The 17,619-nt window shown below is 46.1% G+C and overlaps 1 protein-coding gene across 1 annotated transcript in view; it reads left to right on the forward strand.

Annotated features, from left to right (window-relative positions):
• The first annotated feature begins 375 nt into the window (after nt 1-375).
• The window catches only part of LOC140421207 (dolichyl-diphosphooligosaccharide--protein glycosyltransferase subunit MAGT1-like), a 69,065-nt gene continuing 51,821 nt past the window's right edge, over nt 376-17,619 (forward strand). The window contains exons 1-3 of the mRNA XM_072505737.1: nt 376-512; nt 11,705-11,874; nt 11,996-12,113. Coding sequence (XP_072361838.1) covers nt 429-512; nt 11,705-11,874; nt 11,996-12,113 — 372 coding nt within the window. The 5' untranslated portion in view covers nt 376-428. The remainder of the gene's footprint in view (nt 513-11,704; nt 11,875-11,995; nt 12,114-17,619) is intronic.

Raw genomic sequence — 17,619 nt, forward strand, 5'->3', positions numbered from 1 at the left:
AAGGACGACCAGGCCACCCGATCGACTGATTGCTTCGCTGTGACTTTAACCGTGAACGAACACTTTACAGCTTCCTGGGTCTCAGTACAACCAAAAGTTGGCACCCAACCACATAAGGAGACATTAATCCAGGTGACCAAATGGTGTAGTGAGGAGGGGTAGACTGAGAATGGAGGCAGGTGTTCAGGGAGGCAGGTGTTGAAGGGGCATGGGGGGGGGGGGGGGGAGGTGGCCAAGGCCCAACCACTGGCCGCCAGACCGAAAGAGCCAATAGGAGATCCCCATTTGTCCTGGCCGCAAAAGGCCAATCACACACTGACGCTGAACAACCCGCATGGCGAGGGCGTGAGCCTAACGTCACCGCGCGGTTCTACGTCTGACGTCACGGCGTAGTTGGTGTTCCGAGCGGGCTGGCGTGAAAGGGCAAAATGGCGGCGGGTCGGCTGCTGGCGGCGCTTGTTGTCCTGTTTGCATGCTGCGGAGCCCCGTCTGATGGACAGAAGAAGAAAGAGGTTTGACCCCGGGGAGGGGGGGGCTCATTTATTCATTTGAAATAAGCGGGCGAGGTGTCATGGCGTGTGGGGAAAGAAGGGGCTGAGTGCTGGCAGCAGCTGTCCACTCAGGGAGGGGGTAGCGATTCCCAGTAATGAGAGTTAAAGTGCGTTCCCTGCCAATCGCTTCGCCACAAATAAACCGTTTCTTTCCTGGCACCGACTTTGCATCGCTGCAGTATTTCTCCATAATAACTTCCTTGTTTTTTTTTTTAATTGAATCGTCTCCAAAACCTAAAACGCAAACTGGGGAATCCATTTTGCTCAAGGTTTTCCCTCTGAACCAGGAAAGGGACCTGGTCTCATTTCAAAAGAACCCGTTTGAAGAATTAGAAAGTTTTCTTGGGCTCTATACTGGCTGAGCAAGTGTTTAGCCTTAAAGGCACGTTGCAGTTTGAAATCAACGTTTCTGTTGCAATATTGTGGTCAAACTAATAACACCACACCAACACAATTGAGTAAACTGACATTCGGACGCTGTTCCCAGATGTTTCCGCCCGAAGGAAAGTTTTTTTTTTAAATGGGGTGCTGCTGGGCTGTTAATACATTTTGCGAGAAATGGTGGCTTATGTTTTAGCCGAGGGCTATTAATTAAACTAGGGGGGGCTCTCACCTATTTTGACGTGGTGTAGGTGGCCAGAAAATCTGTCTGGCCGAGGGTGGCAATATCATGTTGCATAAGAAGTGATGGTTATTTCAGATGAGATGTATAGAAAATGATGTTGCATAGGAACAGGAGCCTGTTCTGAAATTAGGTAATGTTGATCTGCAACCTGATTCTAAATACCTATCTGCCCTTGACCCAAAACCCTTAATACCGTTGATTTGTTAACTACTCGGTTGATTTATAATTTATCTAGCGGTGATTGCTGTTTAGAACATAGAACATTACAGCGCAGTACAGGCCCTTCGGCCCTCGATGTTGCGCCGACCTGTGAAATCACACTATAGCTCATCTACACTATTCCCTTATCGTCCATATGTCTATCCAATGACCATTTGAATGCCCTTCGTGTTGGCGAGTCCACTACTGTTGCAGGCAGGGCATTCCACGCCCTTACTACTCTCTGAGTAAAGAACCTACCTCTGACATCTGTCCTATATCTATCTCCCCTCAATTTAAAGCTCTTACAGTATTGTGACTTAATACATGTTTTAACCAGGGTTCAGTAAAACATTGTAAAACTCAACGCTGCAGGGCAGCTCAGTGGCACAGTACTTAGCACTGCTGACTCAAGGCGCTGAGGATCCGGGCTCGATCCCGGCCCTGGGTCACTGTGTGGAGTTTGCGCATTCTCTCCGTGTCTGCATGGGTCTCACCCCCACAACCCAAAAGATGCGCTGGGTAGGTGAATTGGCCATGCTAAATTGCCCTTTAATTGGAAAAAAACTAATTGGGTACTCTAAATTTTTTTTTTTAACTCTACGCTGCAACCTTTTGTGTGAATCAGAGTGCTCGGTGATAACACTCACTCTCTGGGAAATGACCTGCCGAAAAGTAAAATGGAGTGGTTGAGGCAGAGACCATCTTTTAAGAGGACAGCAGTTAAACATTTGAAAGAACAAAATAAGGGACAATGCCGAGAGCAGTCGGGTTAGTTCTGGATTGTTTTAGCAAACAACCAGCACAGATAGATGGCTGAATTGTGACTTTTTAATGTTGTGAACAGCAGTGCTTTATACAAATATAAGAAATAGGAGAACTAGGCCATTTGGCCCTTCAAGCCTGCTCCGCCATTCAATATGATCGTGGCTGATAGGTTTGTGTTTCGAATCCCACATTCCCATCTATCCCCAATAACTTTTGCTTCCCTTGCCTATCAAGAAACTATCTACCCCTGCCTTAAAAATATTCAATGACTCCGTTTCCACTGCCTTCTGAGGCAGTGTTCCAAAGTCGTGCAGCTCTCAGAAAAGGTTTCTCCTCATGTCTGTCCTAAAAGGGCGACCCCTAATTTTAAATAGTGCTCCCTAGTTCTGGATCCACCCACAAAAGGAAACCTCCTCTCCATGTTCACCATGACAATACATTTTATGTATTTCAATTAAATCACCTTCACTCTTTAAACAAGTCCGGTTCGTCTAACCTTTCCTCATAAGACATTCCCGCTTCCTTTTAAATTTCAGGAGTTTAAATTAATTAAAATTAAGCTAGTATTGTGCAGTGTGGGTTAACCAGGGCTGCCCCACCAACTCACATAACTGGTTGGCAGTTAAGTGTCAGTCACTTCAATCTACCTTGATCTAAAAGCAGGTGGGGGAGGGGATTCAATTCAGGACAGTTTAAAAAGAGCAACTTGTAAACTCACTCCCAGTGAGTTCTCCCAGTGAGCCAGAGAAGACAGAGCCAGGAGTGAGACACAGCTAAGAATGAGTTTGGGAATTTGAATCTAGGTGGGAATTCAAAGCTGGGGGGGGGGGTGTGCTTTTTATCCCTGGTAAGTAGTGTTTCTGTTTTTCTGTTTCTTTTCATTGGTATATTTATTTATTTTTTCTTTGTTTTTTTTTGTTGAAATTGCAGTTGTTGAAGTTAACCGAAGGTTTAAGACATGGCAGGAGATCTCAGACCCGTGTCATGCTCCTCGCGTGCGATGTGGGAGCTCAGGGACACGTCCACTGACCCTTGCTCCTTCACATGCAAGAAGTGTGTCCAGTTGCAGCTCCTGTTAGACCGCTTGACGGCTCTGGAGCTGCGGATGGACTCACTTTGGAGCATCCGCGATGCTGAGGACGTCGTGGATAGCACGTTTAGCGAGTTGGTCACACCGCAGGTGAAAGGTACTGAGGGAGATAGAAAATGGGTGACCAAAAGACAGAGCAAGAGTAGGAAGGCAGTGCAGGTGTCCTCTGCGGTCATCTCCCTGCAAAACAGATATACTGCTTTGGATACTGTTGAGGGAGATGGCTCACCAGGGGAAGGCAGCAGCAGCCAGGTTCATGGCACCGTGGCTGGCTCTGCTGCGCAGCTGGGCAGGAAGAAGAATGGCAGGGCTATAGTGATAGGGGACTCAATTGTAAGGGGAATAGACAGGCGGTTCTGCGGACACAATCGAGACTCCAGGATGGTATGTTGCCTCCCTGGTGCAAGGGTCAAGGATATCTCTGAGCGGCTGCAGGACATTCTTTGGGGGGGGGGGGGGGTGAACAGCCAGCTGTTGTGGTGCACATAGGCACCAACGATATAGGTAAAAAACGGGACGAGGTCCTACAAGCTGAATTTAAGGAGCTAGGAGTTAAACTAAAAAGTAGGACCTCAAAGGTAGTAATCTCAGGATTGCTACCAGTGCCACGAGCTAGACAGAGTAGGAATGTCAGGATAGAGAGGATGAATGCGTGGATCGAGAGATGGTGCAAGAGGGAGGGATTCAAATTCCTGGGACATTGGAACCGGTTCTGGGGGAGGTGGGACCAGTACAAACCGGATGGTCTGCACCTGGGCAGGACTGGAACCGATGTCCATGGGGGGGGGTGTTTGCTAGAGCTGTTGGGGAGACTTTAAACTAATGTGGCAGGGGGGTGGGAACCGATGCAGGAAGTTGGAAGGTAGTAAAACAGTGACAGAAATAAAAGGCAGTAAGGGGGAAAGTGTAGTAAAACAGGGACAGAAATAAAAGGCAGTAAGGGGGAAAGTGTAAGGCAGAGAAGCCATAGTCAAAAATCAAAAAGGGCGACAGTACAAGGTACAGTGACTGAGGGGAGCTCAGTGAATAGGACCAGGAATACTAAAAGAAATAAAACGGGAAGTGAAAACATTAATGGTAAGCGACGCGGCAGGTTGTTACATGAAGATATGGGTTCAACGACGAGGAAAATTAGGAGAAAGGTTAAAAGGAAATATAACTTAGAGGTTACTGATCGAGGTGTTAAGATTCAGAACAGAGGTAAAAAAAAAAAGCCAACATAAGTGTACTTTACCTGAATGCTCGTAGTATTCGGAATAAGGTAAATGAGTTGATGGCGCAAATCATCGTGAATGACTATGATTTAGTGGCCATTACTGAAACATGGTTAAAGGATGGTCACGACTGGGAGTTAAATATCCGAGGGTATCAAACTTTTCGGAAGGACAGAGTGGATGGTAAGGGAGGTGGTGTAGCTCTGTTATTTAAGGATGACATCCGGGCAACAGTAAGGGATGACATCGGTGCTATGGAGGATAAGGTTAAATCCATTTGGGTGGAAATCAGGAATAGTAAGGCGAAAAAGTCACTGATAGGAGTAATCTATAGGCCACCAAATAGTAACATTATGGTGGGGCAGGCAATAAACAAAGAAATAACTGATGCATGTAGAAATGGTACAGCAGTCATCATGGGGGATTTTAATCTACATGTCGATTGGTTTAACCAGGTCGGTCAAGGCAGCCTTGAGGAGCAGTTTATAGAATGTATCCGTGATAGTTTCCTAGAACAGTATGTAATGGAACCTACGAGGAAACAAGCGGTCCTAGATCTCATAGTTAGGGATCCTCTCGGAAGGAGCATTCACAATATGGTGGAATGTAAAATACCGATGGAGGGGGAGAAGGTAAAATCAAGCACTAGTGTTTTGTGCTTAAACAAAGGAGATTACAATGGGATGAGAGAAGAACTAGCTAAGGTAGACTGGGAGCAAAGACTTTACAGTTGAGGAACAGTGGAGAACCTTCCAAGCGATTTTTCACAGTGCTCAGCAAAGGTTTATACCAACAAAAAGGAAGGACGGTAGAAAGAAGGAAAATCGACCATGGATATCTAAGGAAATAAGGGGGAGTATCAAATTGAAGGAAAAAGCATACAAAGTGGCAAAGCTAAGTGGGAGACTAGAGGACTGGGAAATCTTTAGGGGGCAACAGAAAGCTACTAAAAAAGCTATAAAGAAGCGTAAGATAGATTGAGAGTAAACTTGCTCAGAATATAAAAACAGGCAGTAAATGTTTCTACAAATATATAAAACAAAAAAGAGTGGCTAAGGTAAATATTGGTCCTTTAGAGGATGAGAAGGGAGATTTAATAATGGGAAATGAGGAAATGGCTGAGGAACTGAACAAGTTTTTTGGGTCGGTCTTCACAGTGGAAGACACAAATAACATGCCAGTGACTGATAGAAATGAGGCTATGACAGGCGAGGACCTTGAGAGGATTGTTATCACCAAGGAGGTAGTGATGGGCAAGCTAATCGGGCTAAAGGTAGACAAGTCTCCTGGACCTGATGGAATGCATCCCAGAGTGCTAAAAGAAATGGCTAGGCAAATTGCAAATGCACTAGTGATAATTTACCAAAATTCACTTGACTCTGGGGTGGTCCCGGCGGAGTGGAAATTAGCGAACGTGACACCACTGTTTAAAAAAAGAGGTAGGCAGAAAGCGGGTAATTATAGGCCAGTGAGCTTAACTTCGGTAGTGGGGAAGATGCTGGAATCTATCACCAAGGAAGAAATAGCGAGGCATCTGGATGGAAATTGTCCATTGGGCAGGCGCAGCATGGGTTCATAAAGGGCAGTTCGTGCCTAACTAATTTAGTGGAATTTTTTGAGGACATTAACAGTGCGGTAGATATCGGGGAGCCAATGGATGTGGTATATCTGGATTTCCAGAAAGCCTTTGACAAGGTGCCGCACAAAAGGTTGTTGCATAAGATAAAGATGCATGGCATTAAGGGGAAAGTAGTAGCATGGATAGAGGATTGGTTAATTAATAGAAAGCAAAGAGTGGGGATTAATGGGTGTTTCTCTGGTTGGCAATCAGTAGCTAGTGGTGTCCCTCAGGGATCAGTGTTGGGCCCACAACTGTTCACAATTCACATAGATGATTTGGAGTTGGGGGACCAAGGGCAATGTGTCCAAGTTTGCAGACGACACTAAGATAAGTGGTAAAGCAAAAAGTGCAGAGGATACTGGAAGTCTGCAGAGGGATTTGGATAGGCTAAGTGAATGGGCTAGGGTCTGGCAGATGGAATACAATGTTGACAAATGTAAGGTTATCCATTTTGGTAGGAATAACAGCAAAAGGGATTATTATTTAAATGATAAAATATCAAAACATGCTGCTGTGCAGAGAGACCTGGGTGTGCTAGTGCATGAGTCGCAAAAAGTTGGTTAACAGGTGATTAAGAAGGCAAATGGAATTTTGTCCTTCATTGCTGGAGGGATGGAGTTTAAGACTAGGGAGGTTATGCTGCAATTGTATAAGGTGTTAGTGAGGCCACACCTGGAGTATTGTGTTCAGTTTTGGTCTCCTTACTTGAGAAAGGATGTACTGGCACTGGAGGGTGTGCAGAGGAGATTCACTAGGTTAATCCCAGATCTGATGGGGTTGGATTATGAGGAGAGGTTGAGTAGACTGGGACTGTACTCGTTGGAATTTAGAAGGATGAGGGGGGATCTTATAGAAACATATAAGATTATGAAGGGAATAGATAGGATAGATGCGGGCAGGTTGTTTCCACTGGCGGGTGAAAGCAGAACTAGGGGGCATAGCCTCAAAATAAGGGGAAGTAGATTTAGGACTGAGTTTGGGAGGAACTTCTTCACCCAAAGGGTTGTGAATCTATGGAATTCCTTGCCCAGTGAAGCAGTAGAGGCTCCTTCATTAAATGTTTTTAAGGTAAAGATAGTTTTTTGAAGAATAAAGGGATTAAGCTTATGGTGTTCGGGTCGGAAAGTGGAGCTGAGTCCACAAAAGATCAGCCATGATCTCATTGAATGGCGGAGCAGGCTCGAGGGGCCAGATGGCCTACTCCTGCTCCTAGTTCTTATGTTCTTATTTATCAATCTAGTAAACCTCCTATGAATTTACATCTTTCCTTAAACAAGGTTAAGGAACAGTAACCTGGGTCTTTGGATGACTAGTCTAGTGACAATGCCACAATACCCCTGCCTCCCCAATACACCTTTTCTAGCTGCAGCTTCCTTCCTCAGTTTCCGTAGCTTCTCCAGTGCCCGCAGGATATCTGTTAGTCGTTTTGCATCTGCCTGTTTTTTCCGAACCTCTGACAACACACTGTCTGCTGCAGCTTTCAGTTCATGTTCCTATAGCCAAAAACAGTTCCAAGCTTCTCGTGTGTTGAAGTGTTTCTTACCTTAAATCCTGAAAAGACTGGCTCTGATTTTTAGGCTATGCCTCCTAGTCCTTGGTTCCCCAACCAGTGAAACATATTTTCTCTCTTCATCCTCTATATGTACCTGTTAATCTTTATTTTGATCAAATTGCACCTTTACCTTCAAAAATCCAGGGATTATAATCCCAGTGTCTGTGATTGCTCCTCATAATTTAACTCTTGGGATCCAGTTATCATTTTGCAAAATCTATAGTGCACTCCCTCCAAGGCCAGTGCATCCTTCATAAGGTGTGATGCCCAGACTGCTTGCCGTACTTCATGTGTGATTTAACTAGAGCTTTGTTTAGCTGAAGCATGATTTAAGACCATAACAGCAGAACTAGGCCAGTCGGCCCACCGAGTCTGCTCCGCCATTCAATCATGGCTGATATTTTTCTAATCCCCATTCTCCTGCCTTCTCCCCATAACCCCTGATCCCCTTATTAATGAAGAACCAATATCCCTCTGTCTTAAAGATATTCTGTGATTTGGCCCTGCGGCAGAGTTCCACAGATTCACTACCCTCTGGCTGAAGAAATTCCTTCTCATCTCTGTTTTTATTTATAAATTTAGAGTACCCAATTCAGTTTTTCCAATTAGGGTGTAATTTAGCGTGGCCAATCCATGTAGCCTGCACATCTTTTGGGTTTTGGGGGCGAAACCCACGCAAACACTGGGAGAATGTGCAAACTCCACACGGACAGTGACCCAGAGCTGGGATCGGACCTGGGACCTCGGCGCCGTGAGGCAGCAGGGCTAACCCACTGCGCCACCATGCTGCCCCTTTTAAAGGATTGTCCCTTTAATCTTGAGATTGTGTCCTCTGGTTCTAGTTTTTCAGGTGGAAACATCCTCTCCACATCCACTCTATCCAGGCTTTGCAGTATCCTGTAAGTTTCCTCATACTTCTGAACTCCGAGTACAGACCTTCAACCGTTCCTCAAACGACAAGCTCTTCATTCCAGGAATTATTTTTGTGAACCTCCTCTGGGCCCTTTCCAAGGCCAGCACATCCTTCCTTAAATACTGGGTCCAAAACTGCTCACAATATGGTGTCTGACCAGAGCCTTATACAGCCTTAGAAGTACATCCCTGGTCTTGTATTCTAGCCCTCTCGACATGAATGCTAATGTTGCATTTGCCTTCTTAACTGCCAACTGAACCTGCACATAACCTTAAGAGAATCGTGAACAAGGATTCCCAAGTCCCTTTGTGCTTCTGATTTCCTAAGCATTTCCCCATTTAGAAAATAGTCTATGCCTCTATTCCTCCTTCCAAAGTGCATAACCTCACACTTTTCCACATTGTATTTCATCTGCCACTTCATTGCCCACTCTCCTAGCCTATCCAAATCTTTTTGCAGCCCCTCTGCTTTCTCAATACTACCTGTCCCTCTACAGATCTTTGTATCATTTGCAAACTTAGCAACAGTGCCTTCAGTTCCTTCTTCCAAACCATTAATGTACATTGTAAAAGTTGTGGTCCCAGCACAGACCACTGAAGCACAACACTAGTAGCCACCTCTGGACTTGGAGCCACCTCCCCTTGTTTCTTCCCTCAGTTTTCTTAAACAGCAGAGTGATGTGCACAATTTTTCAATCTAAAGTAATAGCTGTTGAATGGAGAAAACATTGGAAGATTATAATTGGAGCATCTGCAATATACTTGTCTTTTAAAACCCTGGATGAAACTTTTGTTTCTGGGTATTTGACATTCTTCAGTGCCAAACTGAATTACTGTTGTTTTGCTTATGATTTTTGAGTTCTTCTCCCGGATTCACTGGGCTGGATTCTCCGCCGGTGGAATGCTCCATTTTGCCAGGAACCCGGGGGTTTCCCGATGGCGCGGAGCTGCCCCACAATGGGAAACCCCATTGACCAGCCGCCGTAACGGAGCATCCCGTCGGCGGAGCTAAATAGAAATGTGGCGGGCCGGACAATCTAGCCCTCTATTTCTTTCTTTGGGATACCCAGACTTTTTATCTCTACAGTGAAAACTGTTGCAAAGAAATTATTCAACTTGTCTGGCAATTCCTTAGATTCATTGACGATATCAGTTGTCAGTTTAAGAGGGAATCACGTTTCCTGAATGCTTTTTTCCTGATATAATTGTAAATATTGTCAGCTCATCCATTGCAAGTGTAGAGGGTGATGTGGTAATGATGTTTCTGGGCTAGTAATCCAGAAGCCCAAGATGATGCTCTCGGGATGGATTAAAATCACACCACTGCAGCAGGTGCAATTTAAATTCAATTAATAAAATCTGGAATGTTCTTAATCACCCGTGAAAGAAAATCTGCATGGTGGTTCAGTGGTTAACACTGCTGCCTCACAGCGCCGAATTCCCAGGTTCGATCCTGGCCCTGGGTCACTATCCATGTGGAGTTCGCACATTCTCCCCCTGTTTGCATGGGTTTCACCCCCACAACCCAAAGATGTGCAGGGTAGGTGGATTGGCCAAGCTAAATTGCCCCTTAATTGGAAAAAATTAATTGGTACTCTAAATTACAAAATAAAATCTGGAATTGAAACCTAGTCTCGGTCATGGTGACTGAAACTATCATTGATTATTGTAAAAACCCATCCGAGTTTTAATATCCTTTAAGGAAGGAAATTTGAATCCTTGCCCAGTCTGTGACTCCAGACTTGCAGCAATGTGGTTGGCTTATAACTTTTCTTAAATGGCCCAGCAAGCCACTCATTTCAGGGAAGTTTAAAGATCGACAACAGGCCAGCATTTAAATAAAAATAAATTAAGTATCCAATTATTTTTTTTCTCCAATTAATGGGCAATTTAGATGGCCAATCCACCTACCCTGCAGACATGGCGAGAATGTGCAAACTGCACAGGGACAGTGACACAGGGCTGGGATCGAACCATGGAAGAATATATATTTTTTAAAGTTTATTTTCTGAATTGCTTTTTGCATTTTTCAATGTCTTTTATTTTTGCATTTTCTGTGCTGTCTGTTGTTAGGTTACTTGTCCACGGCTGATTGTTTTGCAAGTAGAGCGCTTGCCCTTTGGGCATCAACTGGCTACATGTCACAAATTCTTATACGCCTCACTCTAAAATGGAAGAACAATTTGAAATATGGGAGGGAGGAGATTAAGAGAAAACAATGAGTGCAAGGAATTCTTGCAAGTTATCTTCTAACTAGTAATATAAAAATATTTCTTATTTTATTTCTGCTTTTTCATAGCTCAATCTGTTACCCTGGCAGTGGTATGTCTATATGTACTTCAGTTGCTTTCCATTTTAAGTATGTGAAGAATTACATGTAAAATCTGTCCTGAATTGTGGTCCACGCAGCAGAATTTTGTTCATCAGTGCCCAAGTTAAAACCTCAGTTTTAAGTTTATTTTCAATATGTATGAATTTACAACCTCTGTCTTGCCTAATATTTCAGCTGAGTCTCCTGTTAGTAAATTAGTAACTTCCACATAATTCCAGACTTGCATTTTAAAGTAACTAGGTAGTTCAAAATTGTATACCTTTTTGGGTCTTTTATAGATTCAAATAGGAATTAAGAACCAAGATGCATAAACAAATCACCTGAGGAAGAAGCAGTGCTCCGAAAGCTAGTGATTCGAAACAAACCTGTTGGACTTTAACCTGGTGTTGTAAGACTTCTTACTGTGCTCACCCAAATCCAACGCCGGCATCTCCACATTATTTTAATATGATTGATATCCTCTGATTTCCTGAATGTGTTAGAATAATTTCTCCAGTCAATTAGGGAATATAACAAGAGTGTTAGTTTATAAATGTGGTTGGGCAATCATTGATTATATTTAAATTTCTTCCCTGAGTGTTCCAGAGAATGTTCTTAATCACCCGTGAAAGAAATAACTCCTATTAATGAGTTATTAATCGATACTTCTCAGAAATGAAATTATTCCATCTAGTTATGGTCTTTGGTCTTTCACGGAAGAGATACAATTTAAAATGTGACATTTTACCTATGTTTGCTTTTCAATTGGCTAAAGGTTGGTATGCAGCTGAAACTAAAAAAAAATTTTTCAAGCCTGTTTGTGAACAGCTTTACATATTGACTGCCTTTTTTACTTCATTAGACTCTTCTGTCTGAAAAAGTTGGGCAGTTGATGGAATGGGCAAACAGACGAGCTGTAATTCGGATGAATGGAGACAAATTTCGTCGATTTGTGAGAGCCCCTCCAAGAAACTACTCCATTGTTGTGATGTTCACTGCCCTGCAGCCACAACGCCAGTGCACTGTTTGCAAGTATATTACCAAATATCTTTTATTGTGCTAAAACCTCACTACAGTGTGATACATCGAATCTGATTTCTATTTTGTATTGACTTGCAAAAGATTCTAAAGGTCTTATTTCAACTCTTGAAAGGCAAGTGGATGAAGAATACCAAATCCTGGCTAATTCTTGGCGCTACTCCAGTTCCTTCATAAATAAACTTTTCTTTGCGATGGTGGACTTTGATGAAGGATCAGATGTATTTCACCAGGTAAGAGGCTAACTTCTGTGATTCAGATATTTGTAAGATTTTGAATAATTATTAATAGAGTTACCATATCCAAGAGTAAATAATAACTACTCGACTATTGTTTAGCCTAACTAAAATTTTGAGCTTTGTGCACAACTAGCTTTCGTGTCTTTGTTCTTAATCTTCAAAGTATTTTTTGGGTTTTTTTATCCCTTTCTCTTGCTTTAACAGAAGCCTTGTATTCCATTTGGTTTTTTTTAATAAATATTTTATTGAAAATTTTTGGTCAACCAACACAGTACATTGTGCATCCTTTACACAATATTATAACAACACAAATAACACTGACCTATTTTATAAACAAAAAATGAATAAATAACAAAAATGAAAACTAACCCTAATTGGCAACTGCCTTATCACAAGTAACACTCTCCAAAAATATAATTTAACAGTCCAATATATAATTATCTGTCGCAACGACCTATACATATTATACAGTATATATTAACAACCCTGAGAGTCCTTCTGGTTTCCCCCCCCCCCCCCCCCCCCCCCGATCCTGGGCTGCTGCTGCTGCCTTCTTTTTTCCATTCCATCTATCTTTCTGCGAGGTATTCGACGAACGGTTGCCACCGCCTGGTGAACCCTTGAGCCGACCCCCTTAGAACGAACTTAATCCGCTCTAGCTTTATAAACCCTGCCATGTCATTTATCCAGGTCTCCACCCCCGGGGGCTTGGCTTCTTTCCACATTAACAATATCCTGCGCCGGGCTACTAGGGACGCAAAGGCCAAAACATCGGCCTCTCTTGCCTCCTGCACTCCCGGCTCTTGTGCAACCCCAAATATAGCCAACCCCCAGCTTGGTTCGACCCGGACCCCCACTACTTTTGAAAGCACCTTTGTCACCCCCATCCAAAACCCCTGTAGTGCCGGGCATGACCAAAACATATGGGTATGATTCGCTGGGCTTCTCGAGCACCTCGCACACCTATCCTCCACCCCAAAAACTTTAATGAGCCGTGCTCCAGTCATATGCGCCCTGTGTAATACCTTAAACTGAATCAGGCTTAGCCTGGCACACGAGGACGACGAGTTTACCCTGCTTAGGTCATCTGCCCACAGCCCCTCCTCGATCTCCTCCCCCAGCTCTTTTTCCCATTTCCCTTTTAGTTCATCTACCATAGTCTCCCCTTCGTCCCTCATTTCCCTATATATATCTGACACCTTACCATCCCCCACCCATGTCTTTGAGATCACTCTGTCCTGCACCTCTTGTGTCGGGAGCTGCGGGAATTCCCTCACCTGTTGCCTCGCAAAAGCCCTCAGTTGCATATACCTGAATGCATTCCCTTGGGGCAACCCATATTTCTCGGTCAGCGCTCCCAGACTCGCGAACTTCCCATCCACAAACAGATCTTTCAGTTGCGTTATTCCTGCTCTTTGCCACATTCCATATCCCCCATCCATTCCCCCCGGGGCAAACCTATGGTTGTTTCTTATCGGGGACCCCCCCCCCAGGCTCCAGTCTTTCCCCTATGCCGTCTCCACTGTCCCCAAATCTTCAGTGTAGCCACCACCACCGGGCTTGTGGTGTAGTTCCGCGGTGAGAACGGCAATGGGGCTGTCACCATAGCCTGTAGGCTAGTCCCCCTACAGGACGCCCTCTCTAATCTCTTCCACGCCGCTCCCTCCTCCTCTCCCATCCACTTACTCAGCATTGAAATATTAGCGGCCCAATAATACTCACTTAGGCTCGGTAGTGCCAGCCCCCCCCCTATCCCTGCTACGCTGTAAGAATCCCTTCCTCACTCTCGGGGTCTTCCCGGCCCACACAAAACCCATGATGCTCTTTTCAATCCTTTTTAAAAAAAGCCTTCGTGATCACCACCGGGAGGCACTGAAACACAAAGAGGAATCTCGGGAGGACCACCATCTTAACCGCCTGCACCCTCCCTGCCAGTGACAGGGATACCATATCCCATCTCTTAAAATCCTCCTCCATTTGTTCCACCAACCGCGTTAAATTTAACCTATGCAATGTGCCCCAATTCTTGGCTATCTGGATCCCCAGGTAACGAAAGTCCCCTGTTACCTTCCTCAACGGTAGGTCCTCTATTTCTCTACTCTGCTCCCCTGGATGCACCACAAACAACTCACTTTTCCCCATGTTCAATTTATACCCTGAAAAATCCCCAAACTCCCCAAGTATCCGCATTATTTCTGGCATCCCCTCCGCCGGGTCTGCCACGTATAGTAGCAAATCGTCCGCATACAAAGATACCCGGTGTTCTTCTCCTCCTCTAAGTACTCCCCTCCACTTCTTGGAACCCCTCAACGCTATCGCCAGGGGCTCAATCGCCAGTGCAAACAATAATGGGGACAGAGGGCATCCCTGCCTTGTCCCTCTATGGAGCCGAAAATATGCAGATCCCCGTCCATTCGTGACCGCGCTCGCCATCGGGGCCCTATACAACAGCTGCACCCATCTAACATACCCCTCTCCAAAACCAAATCTCCTCAACACCTCCCACAAATAATCCCACTCCACTCTATCAAATGCTTTCTCAGCATCCATCGCCACTTCTATCTCCGTTTCCCCCTCTGGTGGGGCCATCATCATTACCCCTAACAGCCTCCGTATATTCGTGTTCAGCTGTCTCCCCTTCACAAACCCAGTTTGGTCCTCGTGGACCACCCCCGGGACACATTCCTCTATTCTCATTGCCATTACCTTGGCCAGGATCTTGGCATCTACATTTAGGAGGGAAATAGGTCTATAGGACCCGCATTGTAGTGGGTCCTTTTCCTTCTTTAAGAGAAGTGATATCGTTGCTTCAGACATAGTCGGGGGCAGTTGTCCCCTTTCCTTTGCCTCATTAAATGTCCTCGTCAATACCGGGGCAAGCAAGTCCACATATTTTCTATAGAATTCGACTGGGAATCCATCCGGTCCCGGGGCCTTTCCCGCCTGCATGCTCCTAATTCCTTTCACCACTTCTTCTACCTCGATCTGTGCTCCCAGTCCCACCCTTTCCTGCTCTTCCACCGTGGGAAATTCCAGCCGATCCAAGAAGCCCATCATTCTCTCCCTCCCATCCGGGGGTTGAGCTTCATATAATTTTTTATAAAATGTCTTGAACACTCCATTCACTCTCTCCGCTCCCCGCTCCAACTCTCCTTCCTCATCCCTCACTCCCCCTATTTCCCTCGCTGCTCCCCTTTTCCTCAATTGGTGTGCCAGCAACCTGCTCGCCTTCTCCCCATATTCGTACTGTACACCCTGTGCCTTCCTCCATTGTGCCTCTGCAGTGCCCGTAGTCAGAAAGTCAAATTCTACATGTAGCCTTTGCCTTTCCCTGTACAGTCCCTCCTCCGGTGCTTCCGCATATTGTCTGTCCACCCTCAAAAGTTCTTGCAGCAACCGCTCCCGTTCCTTACTCTCCTGCTTCCCTTTATGTGCCCTTATTGATATCAGCTCCCCTCTAACCACCGCCTTCAACGCCTCCCAGACCACTCCCACCTGGACCTCCCCATTATCATTGAGTTCCAAGTACTTTTCAATGCACCCCCTCACCCTTAGACACCCCTCCTCATCTGCCATTAGTCCCATGTCCATTCTCCAGGGTGGGCGCCCTCCTGTTTCCTCCCCTATCTCCAAGTCTACCCAGTGTGGAGCGTGATCCGAAATGGCTATAGCCGTATACTCCGTTCCCCTCACCTTCGGGATCAACGCCCTTCCCAGCACAAAAAAGTCTATTCGCGAGTAGACTTTATGGACATAGGAGAAAAACGAGAACTCCTTACTCCTAGGTCTGCTAAATCGCCACGGGTCTACACCTCCCATCTGCTCCATAAAATCTTTAAGTACCTTGGCTGCTGCCGGCCTCCTTCCAGTCCTGGACTTCGACCTATCCAGCCCTGGTTCCAACACCGTATTAAAATCTCCCCCCATTATCAGCTTTCCCATCTCTAGGTCCGGAATGCGTCCTAGCATCCGCCTCATAAAATTGGCATCATCCCAGTTCGGGGCATATACGTTTACCAAAACCACCGTCTCCCCCTGTAGTTTGCCACTCACCATCACGTATCTGCCCCCGTTATCCGCCACTATAGTCTTTGCCTCGAACATTACCCGCTTCCCCACTAATATAGCCACCCCCCTATTTTTCGTATCTAGCCCCGAATGGAACACCTGCCCCACCCATCCTTTGCGTAGCCTAACCTGGTCTATCAGTCTCAGGTGCGTTTCCTGTAACATAACCACATCTGCCTTAAGTTTCTTATGGTGTGCGAGTACCCGTGCCCTCTTTATCGGCCCGTTCAGCCCTCTCACGTTCCACGTGATCAGCCGGGTTGGGGTGCTTCCTGTCGATTAGCCATCACCTTTTTCCAGCTCCTCACCCGGTTCCCACGCAGCTGTATCTCCCCCAGGCGGTGCCCCCCCCCCCCCCCCCCGCCCATCCCCTCCCACACCAGCTCCCCCCTCTCCCCAGCAGCAGCAACCCAGTAATTCCCCCCTCCCCCCCCCCCCCCCCGCTAGATCCCCCGCTAGCGTAATTACTCCCCCCATGTTGCTCCCAGAAGTCAGCAAACTCTGGCCGACCTCGGCTTCCCCCCGTGACCTCGGCTCGCACCGTGCGACGCCCCCTCCTTCCTGCTTCTCTATTCCCGCCATGATTATCATAGCGCGGGAACCAAGCCCGCGCTTCTCCCTTGGCCCCGCCCCCAATGGCCAACGCCCCATCTCCTCCACCTCCCCTCCTCCCCCATCACCACCTGTGGAAGAGAGAAAAGTTACCACATCGCAGGATTAGTACATAAAACTCCTTTTTCCCCCCCTTTTTAACCCCCCTCTTTGCCCCCCACATTCGCCCCACCACTTTGTTCAAACGTTCTTTTTAATAACCCGTTCATTCCAGTTTTTCTTCCACAATAAAAGTCCCCGCTTCATCCGCCGTCTCAAAGTAGTGGTGCCTCCCTCGATATGTGACCCACAGTCTTGCTGGTTGCAGCATTCCAAATTTTATCTTTTTATGAAGCACCGCCTTGGCCCGATTAAAGCTCGCCCTCCTTCTCGCCACCTCCGCACTCCAGTCTTGATAGACGTGGATCACCGCGTTCTCCCATTTACTGCTCCGAGTTTTCTTTGCCCCTCTAAGGACCATTTCTCTATCCTTAAAACGGAGGAATCTCACCACTATGGCTCTGGGAATTTCTCCTGCTCTCGGCCCTCGCGCCATCACTCGGTATGCTCCCTCCACCTCCAACGGACCCACCGGGGCCTCTGCTCCCATTAACGAGTGCAGCATCGTGCTCACATATGCCCCGACGTCCACTCCCTCCACACCTTCAGGAAGACCAAGAATCCTCAGGTTGTTCCTCCTTGCGTTGTTCTCCAGTGCCTCCAACCTTTCCACACATCGTTTCTGATGTGCCTCATGCGTCTCCGTCTTCACCACCAGGCCCTGTATGTCGTCCTCATTCTCGGCTGCCTTTGCCTTCACGACCCGAAGCTCCCGCTCCTG

The sequence above is a fragment of the Scyliorhinus torazame genome, chromosome 5 (genome assembly GCF_047496885.1).
Source record: "Scyliorhinus torazame isolate Kashiwa2021f chromosome 5, sScyTor2.1, whole genome shotgun sequence".
Taxonomy (NCBI): domain Eukaryota; kingdom Metazoa; phylum Chordata; class Chondrichthyes; order Carcharhiniformes; family Scyliorhinidae; genus Scyliorhinus; species Scyliorhinus torazame.